The sequence below is a fragment of the Dipteris shenzhenensis genome, chromosome 25 (assembly GCF_047967505.1).
Source record: "Dipteris shenzhenensis isolate YYH24624 ecotype China chromosome 25, Dip_SZ_1.0, whole genome shotgun sequence".
Lineage (NCBI taxonomy): Eukaryota > Viridiplantae > Streptophyta > Polypodiopsida > Gleicheniales > Dipteridaceae > Dipteris > Dipteris shenzhenensis.
In genome coordinates this window covers 8,373,021-8,400,092 of record NC_141620.1, presented here as the reverse complement: position 1 = coordinate 8,400,092, position 27,072 = coordinate 8,373,021, and the positions used below count along the sequence as shown (strand labels likewise).

General features: G+C 45.0%; 1 protein-coding gene across 1 annotated transcript in view; it reads left to right on the top strand.

Annotated features, from left to right (window-relative positions):
• Positions 1-6,441: 6,441 nt before the first annotated feature.
• The window catches only part of PSB29 (photosystem II reaction center PSB29 protein), a 31,788-nt gene continuing 11,157 nt past the window's right edge, over positions 6,442-27,072 (top strand). Inside the window, exons 1-2 of the mRNA XM_087396819.1 lie at positions 6,442-6,923; positions 7,859-8,126. Of these exons, the coding sequence (XP_087252945.1) occupies positions 6,704-6,923; positions 7,859-8,126 (488 nt within the window). The 5' untranslated portion in view covers positions 6,442-6,703. The remainder of the gene's footprint in view (positions 6,924-7,858; positions 8,127-27,072) is intronic.

The following is a 27,072-nucleotide window of genomic DNA, read 5'->3' as shown; positions in this document are numbered from 1 at the left end:
TCATTGTCACTATCATAAGTGACTGCATTGATCTCCTCAATCTTCACTTTTCCTTTGTCCCTTGGACTCTCTTCCTTCTTATTTGCACCCCAATTTACATTATTTTTCTTATCCTTTTGCTCTCTTTTTCGCTTGTAGCAATCCTTTTTCATGTGGCCCTTCTTGCCACAATGGTAACACTCAATGTTCCGTGCCCTGGATTTGCTAATGAGACTTTCCTCTTTTTTGGGAGTTCCCCCTAAACTGTGATCTAGCCCTTTGCACATTTAAAGCTACATCCTGCTTGTTGCCATCCATAGAATTCTGTCTAATCTACTCAGCCAAAAGGTATCCATGAGGATGGCAATGAACGCAAGAGGAATATGCCTTAGTCTCCGCATCAAAATTCAACTTCTAAGCCTAAAGCTGGCTGAAAGTAATATTGAATTAATTCAAGTGAGAATCAATGGATATCCCTTCCTTCATTTGTAGCTCAAGCAACCTCTTCATGAGATAAAATTTATTAGAGGTATTTTCCTTCTCATAAATGTCACATAATTTCTTCCAAAAATCTTTTGTAATCTTCTCACACTGTGAAATAAACTGACTTTGCAACATGAAGTCTAATAGTAGACTTTGCTAATCCATCCAACTCATTCTAATCATCCTCAGTTATAGCTACAAGCTTAGCTGCAATCCCTTCCAAGGGTTTAATTTGCTTCTTTTGAATAAGCACATTCCTTAACTGTTCCTTCCACAAAGAAAAGTTTGCCCCATCAAACTTTTTGATGCTGAAAATCTCCCTCTTTGACGTGGAAGAGGATGCCATGATGCAAGTACCACAAAATCACAAGTGACTACAAGCAAAAGTCACATAAAGGAAGAGAATGTTTATAAAGCAAACAAACTGCAATGTAGATTGCCACTTTTTGCAATTTTGCAAGTCCTATAACTTTTCATGCTTAACTTAGATGCCAAAACTATAAACAACAAAATTGTAGCCAATTGATAGCTCTACAAACTTCTAGTTTACGATAGATCCAAATTCCTTATGGATTCTCTGATATTCACTATTGAAAACAGCCTCCTGCTCACTTTTTTCCTGCTCTACTATCTCAAGATTGCACAAACTAACAATACCAAATCACCCCAAAAAGTGCGACTTGCAAGGCTATCCAATGGCAAACAAAATGCCAACCTGGTAAGTGCTCAAGACATCAAATTGTCAGCATAAACACCAGTGCATCCACCGACAACAGCTCAAAGCATCCAATACATGCCAATGTTAAGCATCTATCATCACTGTCAAGCATCCAATGGCATCTAGAAAGAGATCTCCTAACAATGAGTCTCAATGCTAGCCTACTCTCACTCAGGGAGTTCTAAACCCATCCTCAAGCCAAGCCAAAACTAAATCTGTGAGAAGTGTTCAACATGGACCTAAAAATGCGAGAATAAACTGAGCAAACAAATGCAAACTACACCCAATCCAAGTTGCACAGTGCACAAGCACAAATCCTGCAAAATGGCATATGACCAGATCCATAAAATGTCCAACAAAGTACTCCAAATCAGCAAATACTCAGCTGAAATGGCGTCTTGACATCAAAGGCAACCTATCAAGCATCCAACTGCATCCATAGTGCTCACACGATGGTCTTTCTCACATATCCTGCATATCCTACAAATGTTGCAGTTTCCATATGCTCTTTCAAAGCTTCAAAATTGATATGGAAGGTATATCAGCACCTTCTCAGCTCATTCCTTTTCAATGAGCTTCATACCTAGGCAATAACTACTTCAGACGGATAAGAAATGCATCCGTAATGAACAAATTTGAACTTGCTGTCCTAAAATAGATCAACTCTGTTGTGTACGAAATAGAGACCTATAAACGTTATAGAATGTAGGCTACAGCTACTTGGGTCTGTAGAGCTTGATGTGCTCTTCAATCCAAGCATTAGAACTCCCAAATCCGATATCGAATGCAAAAGTTACAATGAAAATGGTGTAGGGCTAACAAGCTGTCATTTCTGCGCAACTTCTGCAGAGTAGCTTCTTCACCTCCAAGACAACTCACAGATCTAAGAATGGCTCTCCCTCTTGTGGATAAGAGGGGATTCACACACCAAGCAAGCTCCTCCTTGCTCCAAGGCTCGATCTTCACTCTCTGATGGCTGATCCAAGCTCAATCTCTACCGTGTGGCTATGACAGCCCCGTACACCTCAAGAAGCACCTCGATCCGAAGCTCCTTTGTGCACACACCACAGGCCCGATGCCATGGTGTTCTGATACCAATTGTGAGTTCAAAATGGAAGCAAAAAACAAGAGAGAGTGAGAGCCAAGGAGAACACACAGATTTTGTGGGTGCTGAATCACCCTTATCTTTTATGCAATTCATATATATATATATATATATATATGTTGAGTATTGTGTACATAATCGGGGTTAAGGCACAGTGGCCTTTAATCTCCATACTACTCATGCATCTCGTGTTTGTGGTTGATTGCCCCACTTGTGCTCCCCCTGCATCTCAAGTGAGGATGTCTCTAACTCTTCCACATTCAATTGGCCAGGATCACCACTCTTGATCCCTGGATCTTCATTGTGGCCTCACATTGATAGCTCTAGCTAGAGCTTTGGCTTCTTTGCATTCTGATAATTGCATGATACTTTGGAACATTCTTCTTTGGAGCCTCAGCATCCCTCCCTGTCAAGCTTTCTCACTTTTGCCTCTCTTTTAGTCAAGGTGCAAGCAGAGTAGCATGCACAAGTATGCTTCCTTGGAGAGTTTCCCCTCAAAATCAAATGCTCTCAACAATCAACTAAATCCTCATGATGCTATGTTGACCATAGCCAGGTCGCTAAGATGGTGGATTTTTCTTGAGCAGCACTACAAAATGTTATGCATGTGTTTTTTAAAACTGTAATTTGAAGTTCTACAATAACGTCAAGCAGTTACTAGCTTCCTAGGATTTGTAGAGTTTTATAACCTCACGGGCGAGGATCAATCGATTCCTTTGCCCTTCTCCTTTTGGTCCTTGCGTATCGTTTGGGTTACTATCCAATAGTGTGTATTGTCTGATATTTGCATATGAGAAGTTTTGAAATAGCCTAAGCTTGCCATTTTTTTGATATTGAGCTCAATTCACATGTCCAATGGCTCATATCACCCATGGTTCCATAGCCCCTCTTCTTCATTTTCCTCTTGTTGGCTACCTCTGGACCCTTCCTTCCTCTCCAACCTAATCTCCTCCTCCATATGGCTACTCTACTCTCCTGCAAAATCTCCACTTCTCCTACCTTATGCAAACTCCATTTGCTCCTCCCCATTTGTTCTCGCTTCACTGATGTCTCACAAGAAACTATAGTTTTGTCTGATGCTCCCTATAGAGTGATCTCTTCCCTCATAAGAAGCTTGGCTGAATTCTTCCCTCCATGTGGCTCCCTAAGCCCTCATATGGAATTGTATGGCTCCCCTTCATGGTCGATTGCTCTGCTTATGCTCCCCTTGCATCTCAGGTGAGGATGCCTCTAGCTCTTCCACATTCAATAGGCTAGGATCGCTCTTGATCCTCTAGGGCATGATATTTTGGAACATTCTTCCTTTAAGCCTCACCTTCCCTCCTTGCCAAGATTTCACACTTTCACCTCTCTTTTAGTCAAGGTGCCAACACAATACCATGCACAAGTGTGATTCCTTGGAGAGTTTCCCCTCAAACTTTGATGCTCTCAACAATCCCATATGCTATGCTGACAGTAGGCAGGTCACTGAGGTGGTGGATTTTCCTTGAGTAGTACAAAATGTTATGCATGTGCTTTTGTAGTAATTCAAAGTTATACAATAACATGAAGTAGTTACTAGCCTCCTAATATTTGTAGAGTTTTATAACCTGACTAGCCAGGATCAGTCAAATTTCTTTGCCCTTTTCCTTTTGGGTCATGTGTATCATTTGGGTTACTATCTAATAGTGCATAGTGTCTGATCCTACATACGAGAAGTTTTGACGAAAGTAGCCTAAGCTTGCCATTCCTTTGACATCAATAGTTTTGCAACGTTATCGAAGTAGTTGCTATATCCTACGTTAGCCAAAATATAATGTGGATGTAGCTTTGAAAAGTTTCTCTATGTTGTCATTTCCTTTGGCCTTAGGTTACGTCTGCTATTTTCTACACCGATTGTATAGACCTTCTCTGATAAGCATGTTCTATCGAGATGTTTGTGAGTTCTTTGGAAGTCTTAGGTGAGATAATTCAAGGGTTCCACAGGCATGCGCTATTGCTTGGAACCTCCTATCTTTTGGGTATCCATTCCAATTGAGTTATGCCAATTATGCAACTTTTGTCCAACTTATTTCCATTAGATTGTGTTAATCCTCCCCCATTTTTGCCAACGTATCAAAACTTGTCTAGTCTACCAACGAATGTGCACTCACAAAGTTATCCGATGCTTCTCTTCCAGCATCAACATCTCTAAACCATTGTGAGAGCCATCTTTGGGGTTAGCAATATTGTTCCAGTCGCCTAGAGACATTGCATGCTTGCCTATAGATTAAGATTGCCTACTAGATTAAGTTTCAAAATTTCCCAAAGGATCGACCTTTACATCGAGGCTCCTTATGCATGAGTGTTACATTAGCCTGTGGTTTGTAAATGAGCAACTTTCTCCCAACTACCTCAATCAATATTGCTGGCTACCATTGCTCAACTCTCTCACACTCGACTCTCTGATTGATGAGTCTTTCGAGGTGATAGAAGCTTTGAGCGTTTTTTTATATAAGCTTAAATTCCACTGTTACTATCTTTCTTCTTTGATACCTCTTCCTTCTGGTTCTGTGCATGCATACACTTCCCACTAGCATCCTCCATTTGCATAGGCCAATAGTTTTTATTTGTCGTCCTTCTCTACAACATGCATCTCAGTAGAATACATAGGCATCCCACTACGTGCGGTAAATCTTGAAGGGCACTCCCTTGCAAAATGGCCATAGCCTTTACAAAGATAACAAGCATAACGAAAAACCCCAAATCATATTTCAATAAAAAGACTTGACTTGTTGGGAAACATCAGCTCCAAACCTTCTAGGGGTTTCTTCCTTCTATCCCACAAGATACAAACTTTAGGTGACGATTTTCTCAACTGGATAGGTGGGATGCACAAGATTCTACCCAACAATAAACTAATCTTTTCTAGCTCACGAACCAAAAGTTCGTTGATATTAGGAAAGTGTATCTAGACTAGATATTTGTGCTAGAGGACTTCCTTGAGAGTGAAGGATACACTCCATTGGATGTCATAAACCAAATTTCAACAACCCTAGAGATGAGCCAATCATGCTCACCCATAAACTTAACTAGAGTTCGAAAAAACTTGCGACCAACAAATCGATAATCGACAAGTGAGCACTTGCCTTGATATGTTAGCATAAACCAATGTGAAAAATCTTCCTCCTTCGGCACTTTGCCCAACAAAAGCATTAAAAACCACAATCCTGCAAACGATTATATTCTCTACATGAATTTTCAAGTTGAATGTCCATTGATAGACGTAGAGTAGACGTAGTACTGGCCTTTTATTGCTGTCGATGGATTGAAAAGCTTCTCATTTTTTGCTCAAGATATACAAGACCACTAGGGTCAATGATACTTGAGGATCTGGCTTTGGGTATCAATATCAATGCCTTAGCTAACAGTCATCTCAGAATCATTCAAGCTGACAATGCAAATTCTGTGCAATTTGCGTGACACTTCCTTAGACATGGTTAGGGCTTGATTCGACTCAAGGGGGCGATACTTATCGACGAAAGGCATCATGAGAGCATGCTAAGTTTTATTGGTCCTATTTTATGCTTACACATGAAAATTCATAAGTTGTTATAAAATTCATAAGGCTCATCCAAATAAATCTAGTGGGGTCCTTATCTTTTGAGAAGAATTAGAGAATGCAAGTTGTTATGCTTTGTACGTCTTCAAATGAAAAAAAGGATAGATTCTCAAATTATAACCATGTCTTTTCTAGAAGCCTCTCATTTTTTTTAAGATATACAAATAAAATAAAATATTAATTTATAAACTAAACTAACAAAGTTAGGATGCACTGTAGGCAACGTACTGAACCTTCTTTCCCTTAGTGTCAAAGTTGCTTACCTATTTGCCCCATGTATGCGATTTGATTACCTTCTTAACCTCTAAATCGGGGTGGTGCTCTCAAGATGCTATCGCATTGTGGCCACCTCTAAGTCTACCCATCAAGGGGTTAAGTGTGTTTAAAAATTTCACAAATTTTGGGTACGCAAAGATTGCCATTTGGTTCAACCTTCATTAATTAGATATTCCCCTTGGTTACTGTTTGAAGGCAAAGCATGTGCAAGTGGTACAAGGGTCAACTAGGCGGACACATCATCCCCTTATAGGATAAGGCAATTTGGCAAACCCCACGGTCCCGTTACTTCTCGAAACAACACCACCACTCACCACACCACGTCATCATCAAATCAAACAATTCTGCCTTCCTCTCAACTTATCCTTTTATATGCTCTTCCCCCCCTCCGCTAATAGCTCCCTACCTTGCCCCTGTCCCCCTCTCTCTGGTCCCGTCTCTTTTCCTCCAGAAATTTTTTCCTTTTAATTAAGAATACATATCCAGCTTCTGTTATATCAATCTCCTTGTGAGAGAGAATCTGCTTTTCTTCATCCAATAAACCAACCAAACCAAGCTTCCAATGGCTGCTCTCGCGTCCTTCTCATCCCTCTCTGTGAAGACAGCTGGGCAGTCCGCGGATTGCAAGGGATTGTTGTGGGGAGCTCTTCCGGCTGCAGCTGCTGTCGATGGCTCGAGATGGAGGCTCGGGTGTAAAAGTGAAATGCTGCTCAGTACAGTGCATGCCAAAGATCGTGCGGTTGTCTCCCGGGGAGCTGTACGATGCATGGCAACTGCACAGAGTAAGTTTTCTCGCTCGGACGTGGTTTTGTCCCTCGACCCATTGTATCGATAAAGTTTCAGGAATCAAAAAGGATATCTTTGCTTTAGTGGAGACCCGCGCAATTTGTAGGAATAATTTATGTTCAAAGCATTTGCTTGCATAAAAGCTACTACAAATTTCCGTGTCTATGGGTTTTCCCGTTTTGTTTCTTCACGACACGACAGCGCTTTTTATAGTATCGAAAGCGCAATGACGACCAGGTAATGTAAAAAATGCGACGTGGTATCACCGGTTTGGATACGTAGTGACGCTGACAGGGTTGTAATGCTAATTTGATGTCCAGTTTTGCGCCACGTTTGGTGTAGTCCTTGATACGGCGCTGTATGTTGTCTGCTGCCTTTACCGCTACAGAATAAGGGGACACAATAGATGCCTGGCTGTCGTTGAATTAATTGCTGCATATGTTTTTTAAAGATTCTAATTAATTGAGACTGTACGATCCGTTCAATGTTTTCTTCAAAAGCCACCCATAATGAACTGTCTTGGTCAAGAAAGGAAATGGGGATATCCGTTTCACTCAGACTTGCATCTGTCTTCCCATTCCTTAGCTTTTGCTTTTGTTTATTGGCATGTCTCGTGATATTTAAACACAACATATATAGAGTTCTTTGTATACATGCTTCATTTGGATGGCCTACCCACGTTCTGTTTAGAAAAGAGTGAGCACCTTGGCCTGGACGGTTATTTGGAGCTGAGAACTTGTGATTCCATTTTTGCTAATGTAAAAATCTTCGACATGCTTCACTGCCACTGAAAACCTTCTCTATGATTCAGCACATATTCAAGCATTTTGGAGTCTGGACCAACAGATTCAGGAGTCATGATTTCTTATGAAGTTTGGGTATTTTAACGAGACTGCGGTACATTAAAGTAGTCCTCCCCTACATTTTTCAGGTGTGCCAACGGTTGCAGAAACAAAGGCAGCATTTCTCAACAAATTCCGGAAGCCAATTCCTAGTATCTACAACAATGTGATTCAGGAACTTATTGTGCAGCAACACTTGATGCGGTATAACCAAACATACCACTACGACGCAGTATTTGCCCTAGGTTTTGTCACAGTTTATGACCAACTTATGGATGGTTACCCAAGCAATCAGGATCGAGAATCCATTTTTAAAGCTTATATAGAGGCCCTCAACGAGGATCCAGCTCAATACAGGTATACAGCTGCCACTCAATGATGCATGTGAATTTTGAAGAGTGTATTTGCAAGATAAAGCTGCCAGTAGAATGACAAACTATAGAGCAATTCAGCGAGCAGAGGTATGTGACTGTTGTGGCTATTAGATTCCACTTCTAATCAATGCCAGGGTGGTCTGCTCATTACACTGTGAAGTCCATGCAGTCTGCTCTTCGTGGCAATTACGTTCATCACATCAAAGTCCTGCCTAAAACAGACTGCTTGTGCTCTTTTAGCAACCAATTGGTCTATTTTCTATTTTATTGAACTTCTAGAGTTGAGCCTGAAACACTGAACGAACACTGAGGTCGGGTGCAAAGGTTCCCATGATTTCTTCTATATACTTAAAATGTTCCAGGTGACACTGCAAAGGAACGAGAGCTTTTTACCTTGTGCATGGATGGCCTTCCATAAAACTTGTCATGTGGAGTTCCTGTGACTTGGCCTCTCTGCTTGATCTTTCGCAGCACAGTGAAGTGAACTCTCACGGTGACCTTGGGAGATTTTACAAACCAGTCCAATGACCAGCTTGGAGTACAGATTGAGCTTCACAGAGTTTTTAAGGACTTCCGCCTGGAAAGATGATTTGGAAATAATGTTGAAGATTTGACCAGTGTGGCATTCTCCTATCACACAGCATTATTTAAGATTATAAAGAAGCAGCCTCTTATGAGATCTCCTATTCTTCAATGGATGGGAGTGCTGCCTCCATCTTTCATGTTTCGGTTAGCCTTACCCCATGATTCTGACTTCTGTTAATGCTTTAATAAGTCCCTGAGGAACAATCACGGTGACGGTTTTCTCAATAGAATTACGCATAAGAGCCTTTATCTTTGTTTTAAAACATGCACAATTTCTTTTCGGCATGGCAGATCGCCTGAGTGTTTCAATGCAGCCACATGTATTATTCTTGAAAATTTTAACCACTGTTGTGAGAGAAATATGATCATACCAGTCTTGCAATTGTTCTGATGCAATTTGTGTCGATGGTTTGTCTCTGAAAACTTGTAATCTGTTCAAAAATAGACTCCACAATAGAGAAGTCGCGAGGCTTGTATCTTATCCTTCAAGGTTGAATGTAACTACTTTGAAAGTTATAGGCTTGTGGGCTTTTTCCTTTGCATGCGAGAGCTTGTATGCTCTTAAGTAACTGCACGCATAGCCTCCTAATGGTTTTTTGTGGAATTTGTTTGATGATTTGTTTGTGAAAACTTTAGTTCCGTTCTAGATATATGCTGCATAGAGAAGTTGTGAGGCTTGTGAAACTGTTTCAAACAGGTTAGTGTCGCTAACCTGGGGCTTCTAGGATCTCCTCTATTGCCATGCTAACCTGCAGTGTCAACAAGTGTCAGCACAAGGACACCTTTGGGTATAGGCTAGTGTGGCACCTCCCTTTTGATTAGCCTTCTCCTTTAGTGCGAGCCTTTGTCATGGCTGAGTCTGCCCTCCACCTCCGGAGTGCCGACAGAAACTCAGTACGAAGACTTTATATAAATGGATGCTCAAGTATGTGTGAGAGCATATGTTTATACTATAGTCTACACCCATTGTTGGGGATTGATGACGTTAGTGGGGATGTCATAGTAGCTTGTCCCTGCTATGCGTGATGGAGTTTATGGTTTTCAATCTTATGAGTGACTATCGTGAGATTGAAACTGCTCTATGTTGTATTTTTAGAGGATGAGTTTGGGAAGGCTCGTGGATTCAACTAAATTTCTGCAACCTCCTTTCGGGATAAGGTGGATGAGACCCTCTGTGAGCGACCCGGGCATCTTGCCAGAGTCCCAAATGCCCTGCAGGGCTAATGTAATGTAGTCTCCAATCATATCCCAAAATGCAATGAAAAAAGAAGGGGTGAGGCCATCCGAACCTGGGTACTTGCCCTTGTGAAGGGCTGAAAGTGCAGTCCTGAACTCTGTGTTGGTGAAAGGTGCATCAAGCAAAACATGCATATCCAGTTTCACCAACAAAAGGATGCGCTGCCAAATAACCTGTCTAGCACCCTCTCTATCCAATGTGTCAGGATCTGCAGTAAGAAGGGCGGCATAAAAATCTGAAGCTATGCGCATGACGTCATTTGGATCTGTCTGTAAAACCCCATGTGAGTCAATAAGCTGGGATACACTCTCTCTACTATGTTTAGGGCCAAGAGTAGAGAAAAAGTGTTTATTGGCTCTGCCACCCATCTGAATCCAGAAGGACTCCTGTGCATGAAAGGCATACTCTGCTCTCTGATCAAGCAATATTTGTTGATGAGCCCTTGCTGCAGCAAGGCGCTCCTGAATCCAAGCATCTGAAGGCCGTTTTTGCTCTTCCCTCTGCAAAGCTGCTAACTGCTGGCGAACACCAATCTCACGTCTGAGAATATCTCGTCTCCTGGTACAAGCAACTGAGTGGTAGAAGTCGCTAATACCAGAAAGGGCAGCAGCTACATGTGATGGAGATGGCTGCCCACCCTGGATATGAGAAACTCGTATCTGCAAGGCTGCCTCTGTAAGGTCCTCCTCTGTGTACAAGGCATCTGGAATCCTGATGCTGGCAGACCGGCCTCTCAAGTGAGGCTCTGAGATAGCCAGCACAACAGGAAAGTGATCTGAAGTGGAAACCCCAGCAGCAATGCATACCGATCCACCTCTGTCTAGTGCCCAATCATCTACATAGAATCTATCAATGCGTGCATGAATAGGCATCTGCTGCCTCCTGTTCGACCAAGAGAACATGAGGGACTATGACTGAATAAGAAAGGCATCGTCCATCCAATTATCTCTGCCCCAGTAGTGAAAAAGGAAGGCGTCCCAAGCTGCTCTCTCCAAAGAGCGAAGTCCTTCTTCTCTACCCCCTTTTTTGTATGACGGTAACTCAATCATGTTAAAGTCACCTCCACAATCACCCATGAATCCGCAATGGGAGCCTAGGAGAGCAAATTCTTCCACATAATGACACCCTCCCCTCTAATGTTGGAGGCATACGTGTTAAGGAAACCAACCTTACGTCCTCCAATGAGGAGAATAATCCACTGAGCCCTAGATGGGATAATGACTTTGTATCCAACAATTAAGGGGAGAACCGACTGTGAAACTGAAATAGAAGTGCCTCCCCTAGTGCCCAAGATAGGCGACCAAAATGTATGACCAGAAAGCAACTTGCTTGACTTGGCACAATCTCTAGAATCCAGTTTGTGCTCCTGAATAAATAAGATATCAATGGAACCCCCAGTAACACCTGGATGAAGCTGATCTTGGATCAGCTATCTGCGGCAGCGATGTGGGACGTCACCTAGGCCCTGTAAGTTCCAGCTAACAATCCTCATCGACAGGAGGATGTAGAGTTGAACACCTTAACCAACCTAGTGGCGGAAACAAACCCCTCAATAGGGAAAGACCTCTTGCTCGAGGAGGGAGGAATGGAACCAAGTGGCAGAAAACCAACAAGGGAAAGAACCCTGACACTTGACGCCCTGTTAACAGGAAACCCAATCACTGGCTCACCAAAAGTAGAGGGCACAAACTCCTCTGGGAAATCTGAAGCATTTGCCAAAGCTGAAAATGAGTTCTTGTGAATCAGGCCAAACACCAGAGTGCGAAGAATCCCTTCTGAGGGAAGAGGATCAATAGTGTAAACCATCCGCTTCCCCCATCCAAGGAAAGAAGTGAGGACTGCTCTAGACGATCGTGTGTCTGCATGGCCACGGAGGCCTCTACTGCTTCGGGGAGAGTGTCTGACACCGTTGGTTCCAGGGGAGAAGCTACAACCGGAGAGGAGGTCGAAGCTGAAGCGTCTTAGACTGTGTGAGGTGAGATTGGAGGGACAGCCCGAGGTGAAACATAGTCCACTAGTGTATCCTCGTGAACTGAAGGTGAAATCTGCACACGAACCAGAACCCACTGGTATGCGACAGGTGCCCTTGCAGGTCTGGAGGCATTAGAGGTAGAAGGTGGCGGTACCAAAGGAGTGCTCAGTTGATGAGGAGCACTCTGGCGAGTTGTACCACCACTTTGAGGAGGATCGCCCTGTCGAGGTCAAGGAGCAGGTGCTGGACCTGTACCACCCCCCTGTCGAGGCTGAGGAGTAGGTGGTGGACCTGTACCACTCCTCTGTCGAGGCCGTGGGGCGGTTGCTGTACCAGAGGGCTTCTTGGGCCTTTTCTTCTTCCTGGGGCAATCCCTGGCAAAGTGTCCAATGGTCGTGCAAATCCGCATTGGTCCTGCCTGTCTGGAATCTCTACTCTCTGGCGAAAAAAGGAACCATCAGGGCGCTGGATCATAACATGGTCCATCGTGAGGTTGGGATCCTTACGGAGGATCCTAACTCTAGGTACCCCATCAGCCTTGGTTGCCTCTACTGCAGTCAACGGCCACCCAGGGAGGGGTGGGATCTCAGCAATTGCGCCGAAATGCTCCCCAATAACAGAAAGAAGTCGATGGTTAACCTGGGGAAGCCCGGGAAACCTGATGAAGAGCGAAAAGATTTCCTTATCTGCCTCCATTGGGTCGAAACCAATATCGAAGGCGTCAAAGAAGATCTTCTTGTGTCCCTGTTGTAAAAATTCAGCTTTGAGCACGGTGCTCGCAACCTCTGGAGTGTCAAAAACAACCTGGAAAAAACCTCATCCCAGAAGACGAACATGTAAAAGGTGTGGAGTGAGGTCGGGGGGGAGAGCCGCAAGCATCTAGTCTCTGGCTTGGGATTTGGAAGGGTGAGACCCGAAGATGCGTGCGAGTAACGTTGTAGAGCATTCAATCTCTACGTCCTTCTTGAGCTGCTGCAACTCGTCTTCAGAAAAAGTAATGGTTTCCGCGGCCGGTGGAGGTGGAGTAGGATTGGTTGACGGAATATCCATCGCCAATCGAGGTGAGGAGGCCGATTCGAATACCTTTGAAGCTCCGTCTGCTCCAAAAATCGCTGCGGGAGAAGGAAAGAAGGGGGAGACAGGAAGGGGGGGGACAGGAAGGAGAGTAGAGAGCTCAGGAGAGGAGAAGGCTGAGTCGGGGGTTAGGGAGCGGGGTAGAAGCGAAGGGAGAAGAGGAGAGCAAGGAGAAAGAAAGAAAGAAAGAAAGAAAGTTTATTAATGTCCACTGGAGACCTAAAAAGGTCTATGGGACAAAAGAGACCTGCTTATACATCAGTACAGAAGGGCCATAGGCAACCTCCCTGGGAGTATCATCAGATTCCTCCAAAAAAACAAAACACATAGAACATAAAACATAAAAGGAACTAAGTACTAGGCTATGGAGTGGCCATTACATCAGTTTAAGATTGAGGGTCTTTAGATTTTGTCTTAAATTCTCTAATCACTGCAAGACCGTCACAAGAGGCGGGGGGGATAGGGAGCGGGCAAGAGGGGGGGAGGGTAAGGTGTAGGAGAAGGGGGTGGGGTAGAGGTGGAGGGAAGGGAGAGGGGCAAGGGGGAGGTAGAGGGCGGAGAAGAGGGGAGGAAGGGAGCGGGGAGGGGGTGGGGTAGAAGGAGAGGATGGAGCGGGGGTAGGAGGCGAGGAAGGGAGCAGGTGGTAGAAAGCGAGGTAGGGAGGGGGTAGAGAGGAGCGGCTGAAGGGGAGGGGGCGGGCTGAGAGGGAGGGAGGTCACGGGCTGAGAGGGAGAGGAAAGGGAGCGGAAGGAGAGGCAGGGAGAGGGCGGGCTAAGAGGCAGGGAGGGGGCGGGCTGAGAGGGAGAGGAGAGGGAGTGGGGTGAGAGGGTAGGGGGCGGGCTGAGAGGGAGAGGAGGAGGAGGGAGGGAGGGGGAGGACGAGGGGCTGAGGGCGAGGGAGAGAGGGAGGGAGGGGCTGAGGAGGGGGTGCAGCAAGGGAGCGGGGAGGAGCAGCAGCTAAATGAATCAAAATGAATTTTGGCATGGGGAGCTAGAGTAGACTTTGTTTCGGAATACGTGATCCTTGAAACCCATGATGCGCTCCGGAACATAGAGTATGTGGCCCTCCTCATCCATAGGTGGTAGCTCAGGAAGGACTTAGACAGGCTGTCCGACATGTGGCTTCAGCAAGGACACATGGAAAACATTATGAATCCTGGAGGTTTTGGGTAGCTCCAACTCATATGCCACCTCGCCAACTTTGCGGATGATCTTGTAGGGACTGTAATACCTGTGAGCAAGCTGTTACCTTTCAGCGAAGCTTAACGGTTCTTATGGAGGCGTAAATGCACATAATCCCCTTCTTCAAAAGACAGATATCTCCCGTGTTCATCCGCATACTTCTTCTGCTTGGCTTGGGCATCCTGCATGTTCTTTTTAGCTAATTGTAGAAGGGCATCCATACTCTCCAAATCATTTCTTGCTTGCTGATTTTTTACAGCCATGTCTACAACTAAGATGGCATACCCAATGTGCATCCATACATAGCCTCGAATGGGCTCATGCCAATAGAGATGTGCTTGATACTGTTGTAACAAAATTCAGCTAGGGCCAACCACTTATCCCAAGACTTCTGTGTGTCATGATAGAAATGCCTCAAATACTCCTCCAGCCATTTGTTCACCCTTTCTGACTGGTAAGCAGTGCTAGGTGTAAGAGAAGTACCCACTATTGTAAATAACTCCTGCCAAAAGTGACCCATAAATTTTGCATCTTTGTCGCTGACAATCTCCCGAGGGAAGCCATGACGCTCAAAAACATGCTCGATGATTTGCTAAGCAACTTGTGATGCATCTGCTTTGTGATTCTGTCAGCCACCACAAAAATGCTATCCCATCCCCGCTCTGTGGATGGCAACCCTGTGATGAAATCCATAGCAATGTGAGTCCATTTGCCTTCTGGAATAGGTAATGGCTGCAAGAGACCCGCGGGTAACCGGCTGTCCACTTTATTGCGCTGGCAAGGCAAACATTCACTGACAAATTTAACTAAATCCCTTAACAAGCCATCCCAGATACAGCTCTGTTTGACCTTTTCTTATGTCTTAGTAATACCCGCATGTCTTGCCATAGGAGATGAGTGCATTTCTTGTAAGACCAATAGTCGGTACTTTGAATCTGGCACCAAATAAATTCTGTCCTTGCACCACAACAGCCCATTATGCAGCTTAAATTCAGCATGCCCCTGGCTCGATGGCCCACAAATATTGAAGCTGCTTTAAAATCCTGCATGTATTCTTCCTGAATACCGTGAATCCACTCCTAGTAGATGGTAGAAATGGCAGACAAACTGCAAGCCCACATACGGGATAGGGCATTCGCAATCACGTTTTCTTTCCCTTTCTTGTACTCAATGTCGAAACCATAAGAGTGAACCTTAGCCAGCCATCTCTTTTGCTTCATTGACAAGTTGGGCTGCGTGAGGAAATACCCGAGTGCCCTATGATCTGTCTTAACCTTGATTTTGCTACCGTATAGGTAGTGGTGCCATTTTTCAAAAGCATGGAGGATAGTCAACATCTCCTGATCGTACACATGATAATCCAGTTCCTTGGCATCCAATTTCCTGCTTTCAAAAGCAATTACCCCGTGTTCCTGCCTTAGCACAGCCCCTAATCCTTTGCCACTGGCATCTGCCTCCACAATGAAAGTACGTGAAAAATCAGGACATACCAACACAAGAGCATGATTGAGGGCAAATTTCAGGTCTTCAAAGCTGCGATGTGCATTCGTAGACCACATAAAAGCATCCTTCTTCAAAAGGTCTGTCAGAGGGGCTGCCCTCTTGGCAAACTTGCGAATAAAGCGCCTGTAGAAGGAAGCAAGACCTAGAAATCCCCTCAACTGAGTAGGGTTGTGTAGCTGCAGCCAATCCTCAATGCATTTCACCTTTGCAAGATCCACTCGAATGCCATCCTTGCTCACAATGTGACCAAGATACTCAACTTCTTGTGCCATAAAAGTGCATTTGCTGGCTTTAGCATAAAGCTGATGTAACCTCAAAATTTCTAGCACTTGCTTGATGTGTCTGATGTGCTCCTAGGAGCTTATCCTTGCTGTAAATGAGGATGTCATAAAAAAATACCAGCACATATTTGAAAAGGAGAGGCTGCGAAATCTTGTTCATGAGTGCCTGGAAGGTAGCTGGTGCATTGGTTAATCCAAAAGGCATCACTTTGAACTCATACAGTTGAGTTCATCCAACAGGTCATCTATCCTGGGGATTGTAAACTTGTTCTTGATGGTGACCTTATTCAAGTCTCTGTAGTCAATGCACATACGGTAAGAACCGTCCTTCTTCTTCACTAGGAGCACAAGGGATGCAAAAGGAGAAGTGCTATGAGTGATGAAACTCTTATGAAGTAAGTCCCTCACTTGAATTGCCACTTCCTCCCGTTCTACCTTAGAGAGTTGGTATGGGGCCTTATTGATTGGTTTACTGCCAGTTTCCAGGACTATGGCATGATCTACATCTCTTCTCGGAGGCAACTGTGATGGCATATCAGCAAACACATCTGCAAACTCTGAGAGCAATCTCTGCATATCACAATCATCAACACGGGGAGTGCAAGGGATGCAAAAGGAGAAGTGCTATGAGTGATGAAACTCTTCTGAAGTAAGTCCCTCACTTGAGTTGCCACTTCCTCCCATTCTACCTTAGAGAGTCAGTATGGGGCCTTATTGATTGGTTTACTGCCAGTTTCCAGGACTATGGCATGATCTACATCTCTTCTCGGAGGCAACTGTGATGGCATATCAGCAAACACATCTGCAAACTCTGAGAGCAATCTCTGCATATCACAATCATCAACACGGGGAGTGCCACCCTCAGTTACTGACACATTTAATGCATATATGGAACTGGCCCTCTTGAGCTCTCTGCCCAACTGCCTTGCTGAAATGACCTGCAATTTAGGAGCTGCAATACCATGCAGTGTAACTGATCCATCCCTGTGGACAAAGCTGAGTGTTAAGGCATTTAAATCCATGCTGATTTTGCCTAGTGATTGCATATTCACAGCCCAGGAGAACATCTATTGGGCCCATGTCAAGTGCCAAGAGATCACCTACAAATGTATAGTCATCAGAGAACTTAATCCTTGCATCTTGGCAACAAGATCTACTGACCATATGCTGTCCATTGGCCACTTTTACTCTCAGCCCATGGTCTATCTCAGTAGCAATCAGTCCCACCCTTTGTAAGGTCTTGCAGTTAACAAAACTATGGGTGCTATTGTTGTCCACCAACACATGCACAATCCTGCCATTAATCATTCCTGTTAATCTGATAGTATTAGTACTTTTGGCACCCATCAAGGCATGTGTTGGCTGGGCATCCCAATGAACGTCCTCCTCGTTCACAGGAGCATCACCACGTGCATCTTCACGTGCATAAAAAGGCATCGCATCGTGATGCTCCACAGAAAAGAGTTTGGGCCTACTACCTCTCATGCCACCGATGGGTAGAATCTCATACGAATGCGAAGCATGAGTGTCATGCGCAGTAGCACCACTAGGATCAAAAGGAAAGCTAGTGCCTTTTGTGGCTTCAGTGGCAGGAGCCTCATCTGCATCATGTGTTTTTGCCATCTCATCCTGAGACATACCCAAAGAACTTGGGGCATCAAACAATTCCTCGTCATTTGAGAGGTCAATTATCATGCTGAGCTTGGCAGTACCACTGTTGCGCATCTTGCACATATTCCTGTGCTCAGGAGTCCATTTCTCGCCACATTTAAAACATAAGTTGGCCTTCTTTCTGCTGTCCATTATTGCCCGTGTATGCTGTTTTATGATTTCCAGCGGTAGGCTTGCCTCTAGACTTGGCATTAGGATACCTGTAAGGCCTGGCATACGGCATCTTACTACCCTAGATAGTAGGAAAACGAGGAAATGGTGCTGCTGCAGATTTCTTGTCAGTCCACTCAGCAAACTTAGGCTTCGACTCAGCGTCATACCCCGTAGCATGCGAGCTGCCCATGGCATTTCTGTGCTTGCTAGCATATTTAGGCTCGAATACTTCTGCAAGCTGAGCTTCCCTCTCAATTGTTTGAGGGTTATGTGCCTTCACATCTGTAGCGAGGGAAGAATTTAACCCATGGATGAAACGCAACAGCTTCCCCTTTTCAGATACGTCCTGCACAAATAGGGAAGCCTCCAAAAGCGCTGCAAGTACTCTTGGACCATACCGGTGTGTGACAAGGCATAAAATTCAACCAAGTATTGATCCAATAGAAGTGGGGATACAAATGTAGTGACCATCAATTCTTTGAAACCCCTCCAAGTGGTTGGTCTCTGAGGTGAATCCCTCATGTATCGCCACCATGTGTGGGCATAGTCCTACATATGCATATCTGCAAAAATGATGCGCTCCTCCTCAGACTTGGGGTAGAAGTGGAAATAGTCTTCCAGCTTCGTGAGGCACTCCTCCAACTCATTGGGAGTGCGAGTGTCCCCTTTAAACTTATGCACTGTGAGTTTGCCCTTGATATCCTTGGCTGCATAATTCTTGTGTGTGTAACCTCCGGAAGTGCGGGCATCATCAGGCTTGAGGTTCACATAATTGGAGAAGGGCATCTCAAGTTTGATGGTCTCAGGTAGATGAACGCAAAGAATCTGCCAAAATGTTGTCAAAAGTGGCTTGCTGCCCACCACCAACTCCGTGCTGCGTAGAAGTTGCTGCCATCTGATGCACTGGCTGCATCTGGCTATATGTTCTCACTGGCGAGGTGATAGGTGCATGAACCCTGGGCTGGGTCTCTCTGCCAAATGCATCTCTCCGGAATGATGGCATACCAAAATGGCTGAGAAGAGGATTGACCTCTCTCCCAGGGGTGTGGGCTGCCATATAAACCAAAGCCAGTTCCAAGCATACTCACTGGTGCTGTGAAAGGAGCACTAACGGATGCACACCAATGGGTCGGCCCACAAGAGACGGCTCAGCTTGCATAGATGCAGAAAGTTGTGAGCTAAAAGATGGCCCGATATCATGCAAGAAAGTGCTCTGTGGCACAGAAAATGCATCATCGAAGTCTAGATAATCCCCATGCTAGGTACATGCAATGGTCCAGAAGATTGATGCTCATAGGCACGACGGGCATCTGCCATAAAACCCCTACGTGGAGCAGATAAAACATCCCGACTGTCTGAGTGGTCCCCTTGCTGGGGTGCGGGCTGCTTACCCTTATCCTGCATAGCAATGGTAGATGTGATCTGCTGACCAATCTGCTGTCCCATCTGGACAAGAGCGGTATCTTGCATAGCCATGGCTGTGGTAAGCTGTTGGCTGAACTCTTGTCCTATTTGGCGGAAAGCAAACTGGAGCATAGAGGAAAGGGCATCTAGAAACTGCGTCTGCGTTGCTTGCACTTCCCGGGATGCAGGAGAGAGAGGCTGAGTGGAAGGAACCTCTGCACCACCAGTGGATGCAACCACTGTGGCAGGCATCTGCTCATACTGAGCAGCCTCATCAATGTCATGCAATAATATATCACGAGGAACACGCTTCGGTGCCATGGTGACTGGCCTTGGAGAGAGGAGCTTGAATGTAGGTTAGGAGAAATGGATAACAAAACCCTGTTGTAATGAGTACCTGAGATAGTGTGAGAAAAACACAAAAATGTCGATGGAGAGGATCAAAAGAAAAGTCGTCAAAGAAGCTTTGAAATGGGGCTTGAATGAGCCAAAATAGGGCTGTGGAGAGTCCTTAAAAGAGGCTGAAAATATCTGAGTTTTTTTAAATAAAATTTTTGCTTTTTGGGGGAGGGAAGACCTAAGTCACCTAGGACAGTTAGTATAGCTGTAGCCTAAGACCTTTAGGACTGTTAGGGAACTGTCTTAGACCAACCTAACCCAACCTTTAACCTTAGTTAGTACTAACCTAACCTAGAGCCAAACTAATTAAACCTAATTGACTAAACCTAACCTAACCAACTGACCTAACCCAACCTAAACTAACCTAGACCTAACCCAACCAAACAAGCTAACCTAGAGAGACTAAGGTCTGTAGCTTGGAGAGGCGTCAGAATGGCGTCGGTGCATGGCGGTTGAACATCCTGGCGACGACGTGGTGCACACGACGGTTGGTCAACCCGAGCGAATTCCCTTACCCACAGTAGATCTAACGGCGATGGTGATGGACGGAGCAGGAGGCGGAATGGTCGATGCAACTGGCAGGGTGGGGCGAGCAGAGATGGCGCACTACACGGGTTGCACAGAGGTGACGGACGGTGACTGTGTAGACGTAGGTGTCGGATGTTGACGGGCTAAGGGAATTGGTGCCATCAAGCTTGTCATCAGCCCCAAGCATCCCAAACAAATTATCCTTGCTGCTGGTCATGGTGCTGAAATTCAAGACAAATGCACCAACTAGTAAAAATGAGAGAAAGGCAACCTCTCAAAATCAAGTGACAAAATTATGCCCAATCTTCAAAGCTTATGCCTGCAAGAGACTCTGTTGTCCCAAGGTGTACTTGTTGCAAGAAAAATCCTCCAAAAGGCAACATGAGGCCTTCCAAGGCAACATGGAGCCTTTCCAAAATGCAAATGAAGCAGAAATTGGAAATAACCAATGCAAGAACAGCTTACCCAATGATGTAGCCCGAAAGGACAGCAGTGAAAGGCTCTGAATGTGAGCAGAGAGATTCACTCTTGAAGGAGAGGTGAAAATGAGAGCAAATTAGGGCTGGAAATGAGAATCTAATACATATGAAAGAATCAAGCAGAGCTTTACCTAGGAAGGCATGTGGGGGGATGTGGTTAAATACATGGTTGAAATGGCTCAAGGAGAGGTCTCCAGATTGCTCCAACAACCTCCAAAAGTCTTCAACAGCCGGCACACAGCTCGAGGCAGCTCCAAAACATTTGCACGCCTCACGAAACAGCTCCAAAGTGCTGGAAAAGCTTCAAATTGGCTGGCACGCACCTCGAGGCAGACCATACAGCACTAAATGTGTGCACTGCAGGTCCGTACAGATCTTTGACACTTCCGTACAGTAATAAATGGGTGGTACGGAATCCGTACAGCATTTAATGCAGAGAAAACAGTCCGTACAGCCTTCGAGGGGCAGTTAATGCAGGCGCACAGGTCCATACAGCACCGTACAGCTGTACAGAATCCGTACAGAAGCCACTGTCCACACGTGTGCTCGATGAAGCTGGAAATCGCCTTGAAATGCAGCTCCCTTCGCGGTGGATGCTCCAAAGTGCGGTGTTCTCGCGTCAAAATGAGGGTTTTCGCAACAGAAGTGCTTGGAGAGGCCTTGAACACTCACGGGTGTGTAGAAATCAGCAAGACCAACAGGAATGAGGGCTTAGGAGGCTGCCAAACAACTTGGGAAAGTTGAGGGAATGGATTCCCGACTTGCTCTGATACCACTGTTGGCTATGGCAAGCAATGGAAGCTCAAAAATGAAGGAGAGAAGGAGAACAATGAGATGTTGTAATAGGTTTCTGCAAAACTGAGAGTGGAGGCTCAAGAGGGAGCCAACATAACAAAACCGTAGGGCTAATTGCTCTAACTGGGCTAAGTGTCCTAACTGACCTAGGTGATTGTTATGCTCTAGCCGAGATAGCATGACCTCGGATAGATCGGTGGGCATTTTCTCTTAGATGACCAACTTTTGTAATAATTAATGTGCGTAATTAAATGGTCAAGAGAAGTAACTGCCAAGGTCCTAGGTGAGGGCGTAATGGCATTGACTAGATAGTTCTAATAGGGCTAGGGCCTAGGTGCATCTAAATGTGTAAATTGCCAAGGGGCAATTGTTTTAAAAGGGAACTCCAAGAGAGGGGTGAAAAAGGATGCATCTAAGTAAAGGCCTAAAATGTGACATGTGGCCAGGAACTATCTAGGGAGATGTGGGTCTCAAGGATAAACATGAAGAAAATACGTAGTGATGTTTATGAAGAAAAATTGAATACGTATCATGCCTTGAGAGTTGGCTGGGTGGATCGTAATACTGTCATCGCCCGTGAACAAGATGAATTAGAGTGCACAAATCCAGTGTCAGCAAGGAGCTGCAGAACAGGAATCTAGAGAGTAGTTGTGTAACACTTGGTATCAGAGCGCAAGGAATAGGAAGCGTTCGTGAGTTTTGAAGAGGGAAGCTACGGATGAACAGCAGAATTCTAGACGGAGGTTATCCAAGAGAAGGGTGACGATTGATATTGAGAAGGCAGGAACGTAAGGGGTCTACGAATTGGCGATCTCGCTGCGGCCGTGATTAGGGACGGGTTGATAGCGAGGTGGTTCGTCGGTTGTCGGGACTTTTCAGATGGTGGCTGTACCTAGAGAGTCGCCGTGACGACGGAGAGCAGCGGATTGAGTGACGCCTTATCGCAGGGCTGCTGACCAGGATTCGTACACGCACCAGCCACTATTCGTCGCTATTCGACCAGTCACCACGAGTTTTATCTGCGTATCGTCATCTCCACGCAAGTGACGACAATAACGAATGGAGCAGGTTGATATTTTATTGCAATAGTGTGGCGTCGTTGACGAAACCAGGCGCAGCTTCTAGAATAGACCAGCGTAGGAACGTGATACGGAATTGAGTGGCGTGCACGATCGACGGCGAATCAGACGAAGACATGGGATAATCGGTAGCAGGACCTACTGTAATTCGGAGATATCTGATAAAATCGGAACTGACGAAAAGCCCAGGGAGCATCTTTTCCGTTCGTTTGAGTTTATCATTTACGCAGAGTGGAAATCGAAAAACTGTGTATATATATTTTACTTTGGAGGTTGGCGTGTAGAGGTTTTTAAAAAACCAGAAAAAGAAGGCAGTATATATTTTCCTTAAAAAAAAAAAAAAAAAAAAAAAACCTCCCTTTCAACAAATGGAAGCTGAAGGACAGAGTTCAAGGGTGAATCCTAGCGAGTCTAGAGTACAGTCAACACAACCAATATCACATCAGGCAGCACCTACATTGGCTGGTAGGATTTCAATATTAGAGGACGCTTTACAGCAGATTATGAACCAGCAACTTCAGGCGAATGCTGGTCAAAATGAGATTAGGGAGATGGTGCAAGCCTTGTCGGCTAGACCGTCTAGGATTGATAAGGGCAAAGCTCCAGAGAGCCAGAGCCCAGTGTACATTCTTTAGAGCGCGCAAGGGTCAAAGTGCCTAATATCGCTAATTATAGACCGGAGAAGTACGCTGGTCGGATGACCGAGCGCAGCTCTGATGTGATCGAGGTTTGGTTGCACAAGTGGGAAGAAGCCTTCGCCATTTGTGAGATTAAATCCGATCTAAAGAAAATCCGCGAGGCCACACACCTGTTTATTGAGGCAGCGGATAGATGGTGGATAAAGCAACAGAAGGATCAAGTTGCTCCAACCACCTGGGAAGGGTTTAAAGCTGAATTCAAGAAACACTTTCTCCCACCTGATGAGGAATCCCGAGCTTGGGATGCTTATAGAAATCTTCGTCAGAGGAGCTTGTCAGTGGCAGAGTACACTGACAAATTTAGGGAATGTGTTATGAAAATAACAGACCCTCTCCCTATGTCGGTTCAGTTAAAAGACTATATCTATGGACTGAACGACAAAATAAAAATGGAAGTTCGGGCTAAATATGTGACTACACTAGATGAATCTATAGCAGTAGCCCTGAACTATGAGGATGCCAGAGGCAGATCTGGTGGATTTGTGCAGGCAGGGACTCAGTATGAGCACCCGAGAAAAGGGGGATTTCAAAGGAAATGGGCTTCGAAGACAAGTGTCTCGCAGCCAAGTGGCCAAACCAAGCAGGTGAAGCCGGTTGAGGGACCAGTAAAAACAAGTACCACCGTTGGGGTGAAAAGGAAAATAACTCCAATGGCAGCCCGGGCTTGGTCAAAGTCCTCATTGACCCCTGAACAAAAAGAGAAAGCTAGAAAAGAAGGATTGTGCTTCGGCTGCCTTCAGCGACATCAGTGGAAGGATTGTCCACTGAACAAAGATCGTCGCACGGCTAGTATGATAATATCTGAATGCGACGTGGAAATGCAGGAGAGTCCCAGTGCGGAACATATGCAGATGCAACTGGCGGGACCTTCTCAGAGGTTAGTACCTTGTTTGTTATGTGTATCTGTTGCTAAGTTAGTGACGAGTGCACCTGATAACATCCTATCTAAGCCCGCAGCAACGGGGTATACAGCCTTCAATGATACGGAGTTGATCAAGATGAAAGGGCAAGTGGCCAGTCATGATGTCATTGTGTTGTTTGACTCGGCGTCAACTCACAATGTGATTAACTCCAAGCTCGTGAAGAGGCTGAAACTAAAGACAAGTCCATCTGACTATGCGTATACAGTCAGAATGGCAGATGGAAGTTCAACTGAAGTATGGGACCAAAGGGTTACCCAGTTGGAACTTCGGATTCAGGACTATACTGAGAAGCTTGATTTTGAAATGACCAAGCTTGCTCATGCAGATATAGCCCTGGGAATGGCGTGGCATTCTAGGAAGAATCCAGCCATTGATTGGAAAAAGCACGTATATCAATTCAAGATGAATGATGTGCTTTATGTCTTGCGAGGTGAAAAAGATATACCTCAGGGACCGTTGGTTTCCGTAATGGAAATCAGAAAGGCTCAAGTAGAGTTTTTATACCTTTGCACCGCATCGGTAGAGTCGGTGAATGATTCTTCGACTAGCACTGATGTTACGCAAAGTGATGAGATGGCCAAGCTGGCTAATCTTATAACAGAGGAGTTCTCTGAATGTTTTAGGGATGAACTACCTTATGGGTTACCTCCAGAGCGGAAAGTTCAGCATAAGATTGAACTGATCCCGGGGGCAGAGCCTGTAAATAGACCTCCCTATAGAATGAGTTTTACTGAAGAAGCAGAGGTGCGTAGGCAACTGGAAGAATACCTCAAGTTGGGGCAGATTCAACCAAGTTTCTCACCTTTTGCTTCACCAGTGATATTAAAGAGGAAAAAGGATGATACGTTTCGCCTCTGTATAGATTACAGAGCATTGAATAATATCACTGTTAAGCACAGGTATCCGATGGCTCGGATTGATGATTTGCTAGATGCATTACATGGAGCCGTGATTTTCAGCAAGATAGATCTTAAGTGCGGCTATCATCAGATCCGGATTAGAGCCGAGGATGTGCATAAAACCGCTTTTAGAAGCAGGTTTGGTCATTATGAGTTTTTGGTAATGCCCTTTGGACTTACCAATGCTCCAGCGACCTTCGTCATGCTTATGAACGATTTACTACGTCCGTATATCGGAAAGTTCGTAGTACATTTTATTGACGATATTTTGATATTCAGTAAAAGTGTTACTGAGCATTATGAACACTTAAGGATAGTGTTCAGTACTTTGAGGAAAGCCAGTCTTTATGTGAATAAAAAGAAAACTATACTGTGTATGGTTAGGCTTGAGTACTTAGGGTTCATAATTACTCCACAGGGGGTAGAAATGGATCCGAAGAAAGTGGCTGCGATACTAACTTGGCCAATCCCTCAGAGTCTGACCGCGTTGCGATCATTCTTGGGATTTGTCCAGTTTTATAGAAGGCATATCAAAGGATATTCCGAAATAGTATCGCCACTGACTGATCTGACCTCAGATAAAGTACCTTTTATTTGGGGACAGAATCAACAAGAAAGTTTTAACACCATAAAACAAGCTGTGGTCTCAGGACCGGTGTTAAAAATAGTTGATCCCCAGAAACCGTTGTTCCTAGAAACCGATGCGAGTGGCATTGCGGTAGGAGCAGTCCTCCTTCAAGAGGGAAGGCCAGTAGCCTTTGAAAGCAAGAAGCTTTCTCCCTCTCAAAGGAATTGGCCAACTCATGAATTGGAGTTGTATGCTGTTATCCATGCTTTGAAAACATGGAGGCATTATCTGTATGGTTCAGAGTTTTATGTGGATGTAGATCATGATACTCTGAAACATTTTTGTAAACAGCCTGACTTGAGGGGCCGCCAAGCTAGGTGGGCAGAGCTCATGCAGGAGTTTAATCTAACGATTCGGTACCGAAGAGGAAAAGACAATAAGGTAGCTGATGCGTTGTCTCGCATTATGCACAACCTGAGTTTCACGGTATTAGAGAGTGCTCTAATGACCGAGATCAGAGAAACTCAGAAGGTGGACGAGTTTGTCCAGAGCTTATGGCCTAAGGCTCATGTATTAAAACCCGGGGAAAATGAAAAGGATGACCTGGCATCCAGAAAAGGCCAAACTTATGCAAGATATACCATAAGGGATGGTATGCTAGTTAGAAATGGCAAGGTTGGTGGGCAGAGCTCATGCAGGAGTTTAATCTAACGATTCGGTACCGAAGAGGAAAAGACAATAAGGTAGCTGATGCGTTGTCTCGCATTATGCACAACCTGAGTTTCACGGTATTAGAGAGTGCTCTAATGACCGAGATCAGAGAAACTCAGAAGGTGGACGAGTTTGTCCAGAGCTTATGGCCTAAGGCTCATGTATTAAAACCCGGGGAAAATGAAAAGGATGACCTGGCATCCAGAAAAGGCCAAACTTATGCAAGATATACCATAAGGGATGGTATGCTAGTTAGAAATGGCAAGGTTGTAGTACCTGGTCAGAATGATCTCAGGCAGAGAGTCATTCGACAATGCCATGATAGCCCGTGTGCGGGACATCCAGGTGTCGAGAAGACATATGATCTCGTGAAGCGAGATTTCTTTTGGCCAAAGATGAAAAAGCATATTCATAAATATGTGACACGGTGTTTCTCGTGTCAGGTAAGTAAGGCCGAGCGGGTGAAGCCACCCGGACTTTTACAGCCCTTGGAAATACCACTAAGTAAGTGGGAGAGCATTTCCATGGACTTTATTGTAGGGCTACCTGCAACACAAGGAGGGTATAATTCTATCCTTGTGGTGGTTGATCGTCTAACCAAGATGGCTCACTTCATTCCGACTAGAGAGTCTATTAGTGCCCCGCAAGTAGCGGAGTTGTTTATTAGACATATATTTCGTCTGCATGGATTGCCTAGATCCATAGTGTCAGACAGGGATGTCAGATTTACCGGTCATTTTTGGACAGCGGTATTTGAGACACTAAGGACTGAGTTGGGAATGAGTAGTG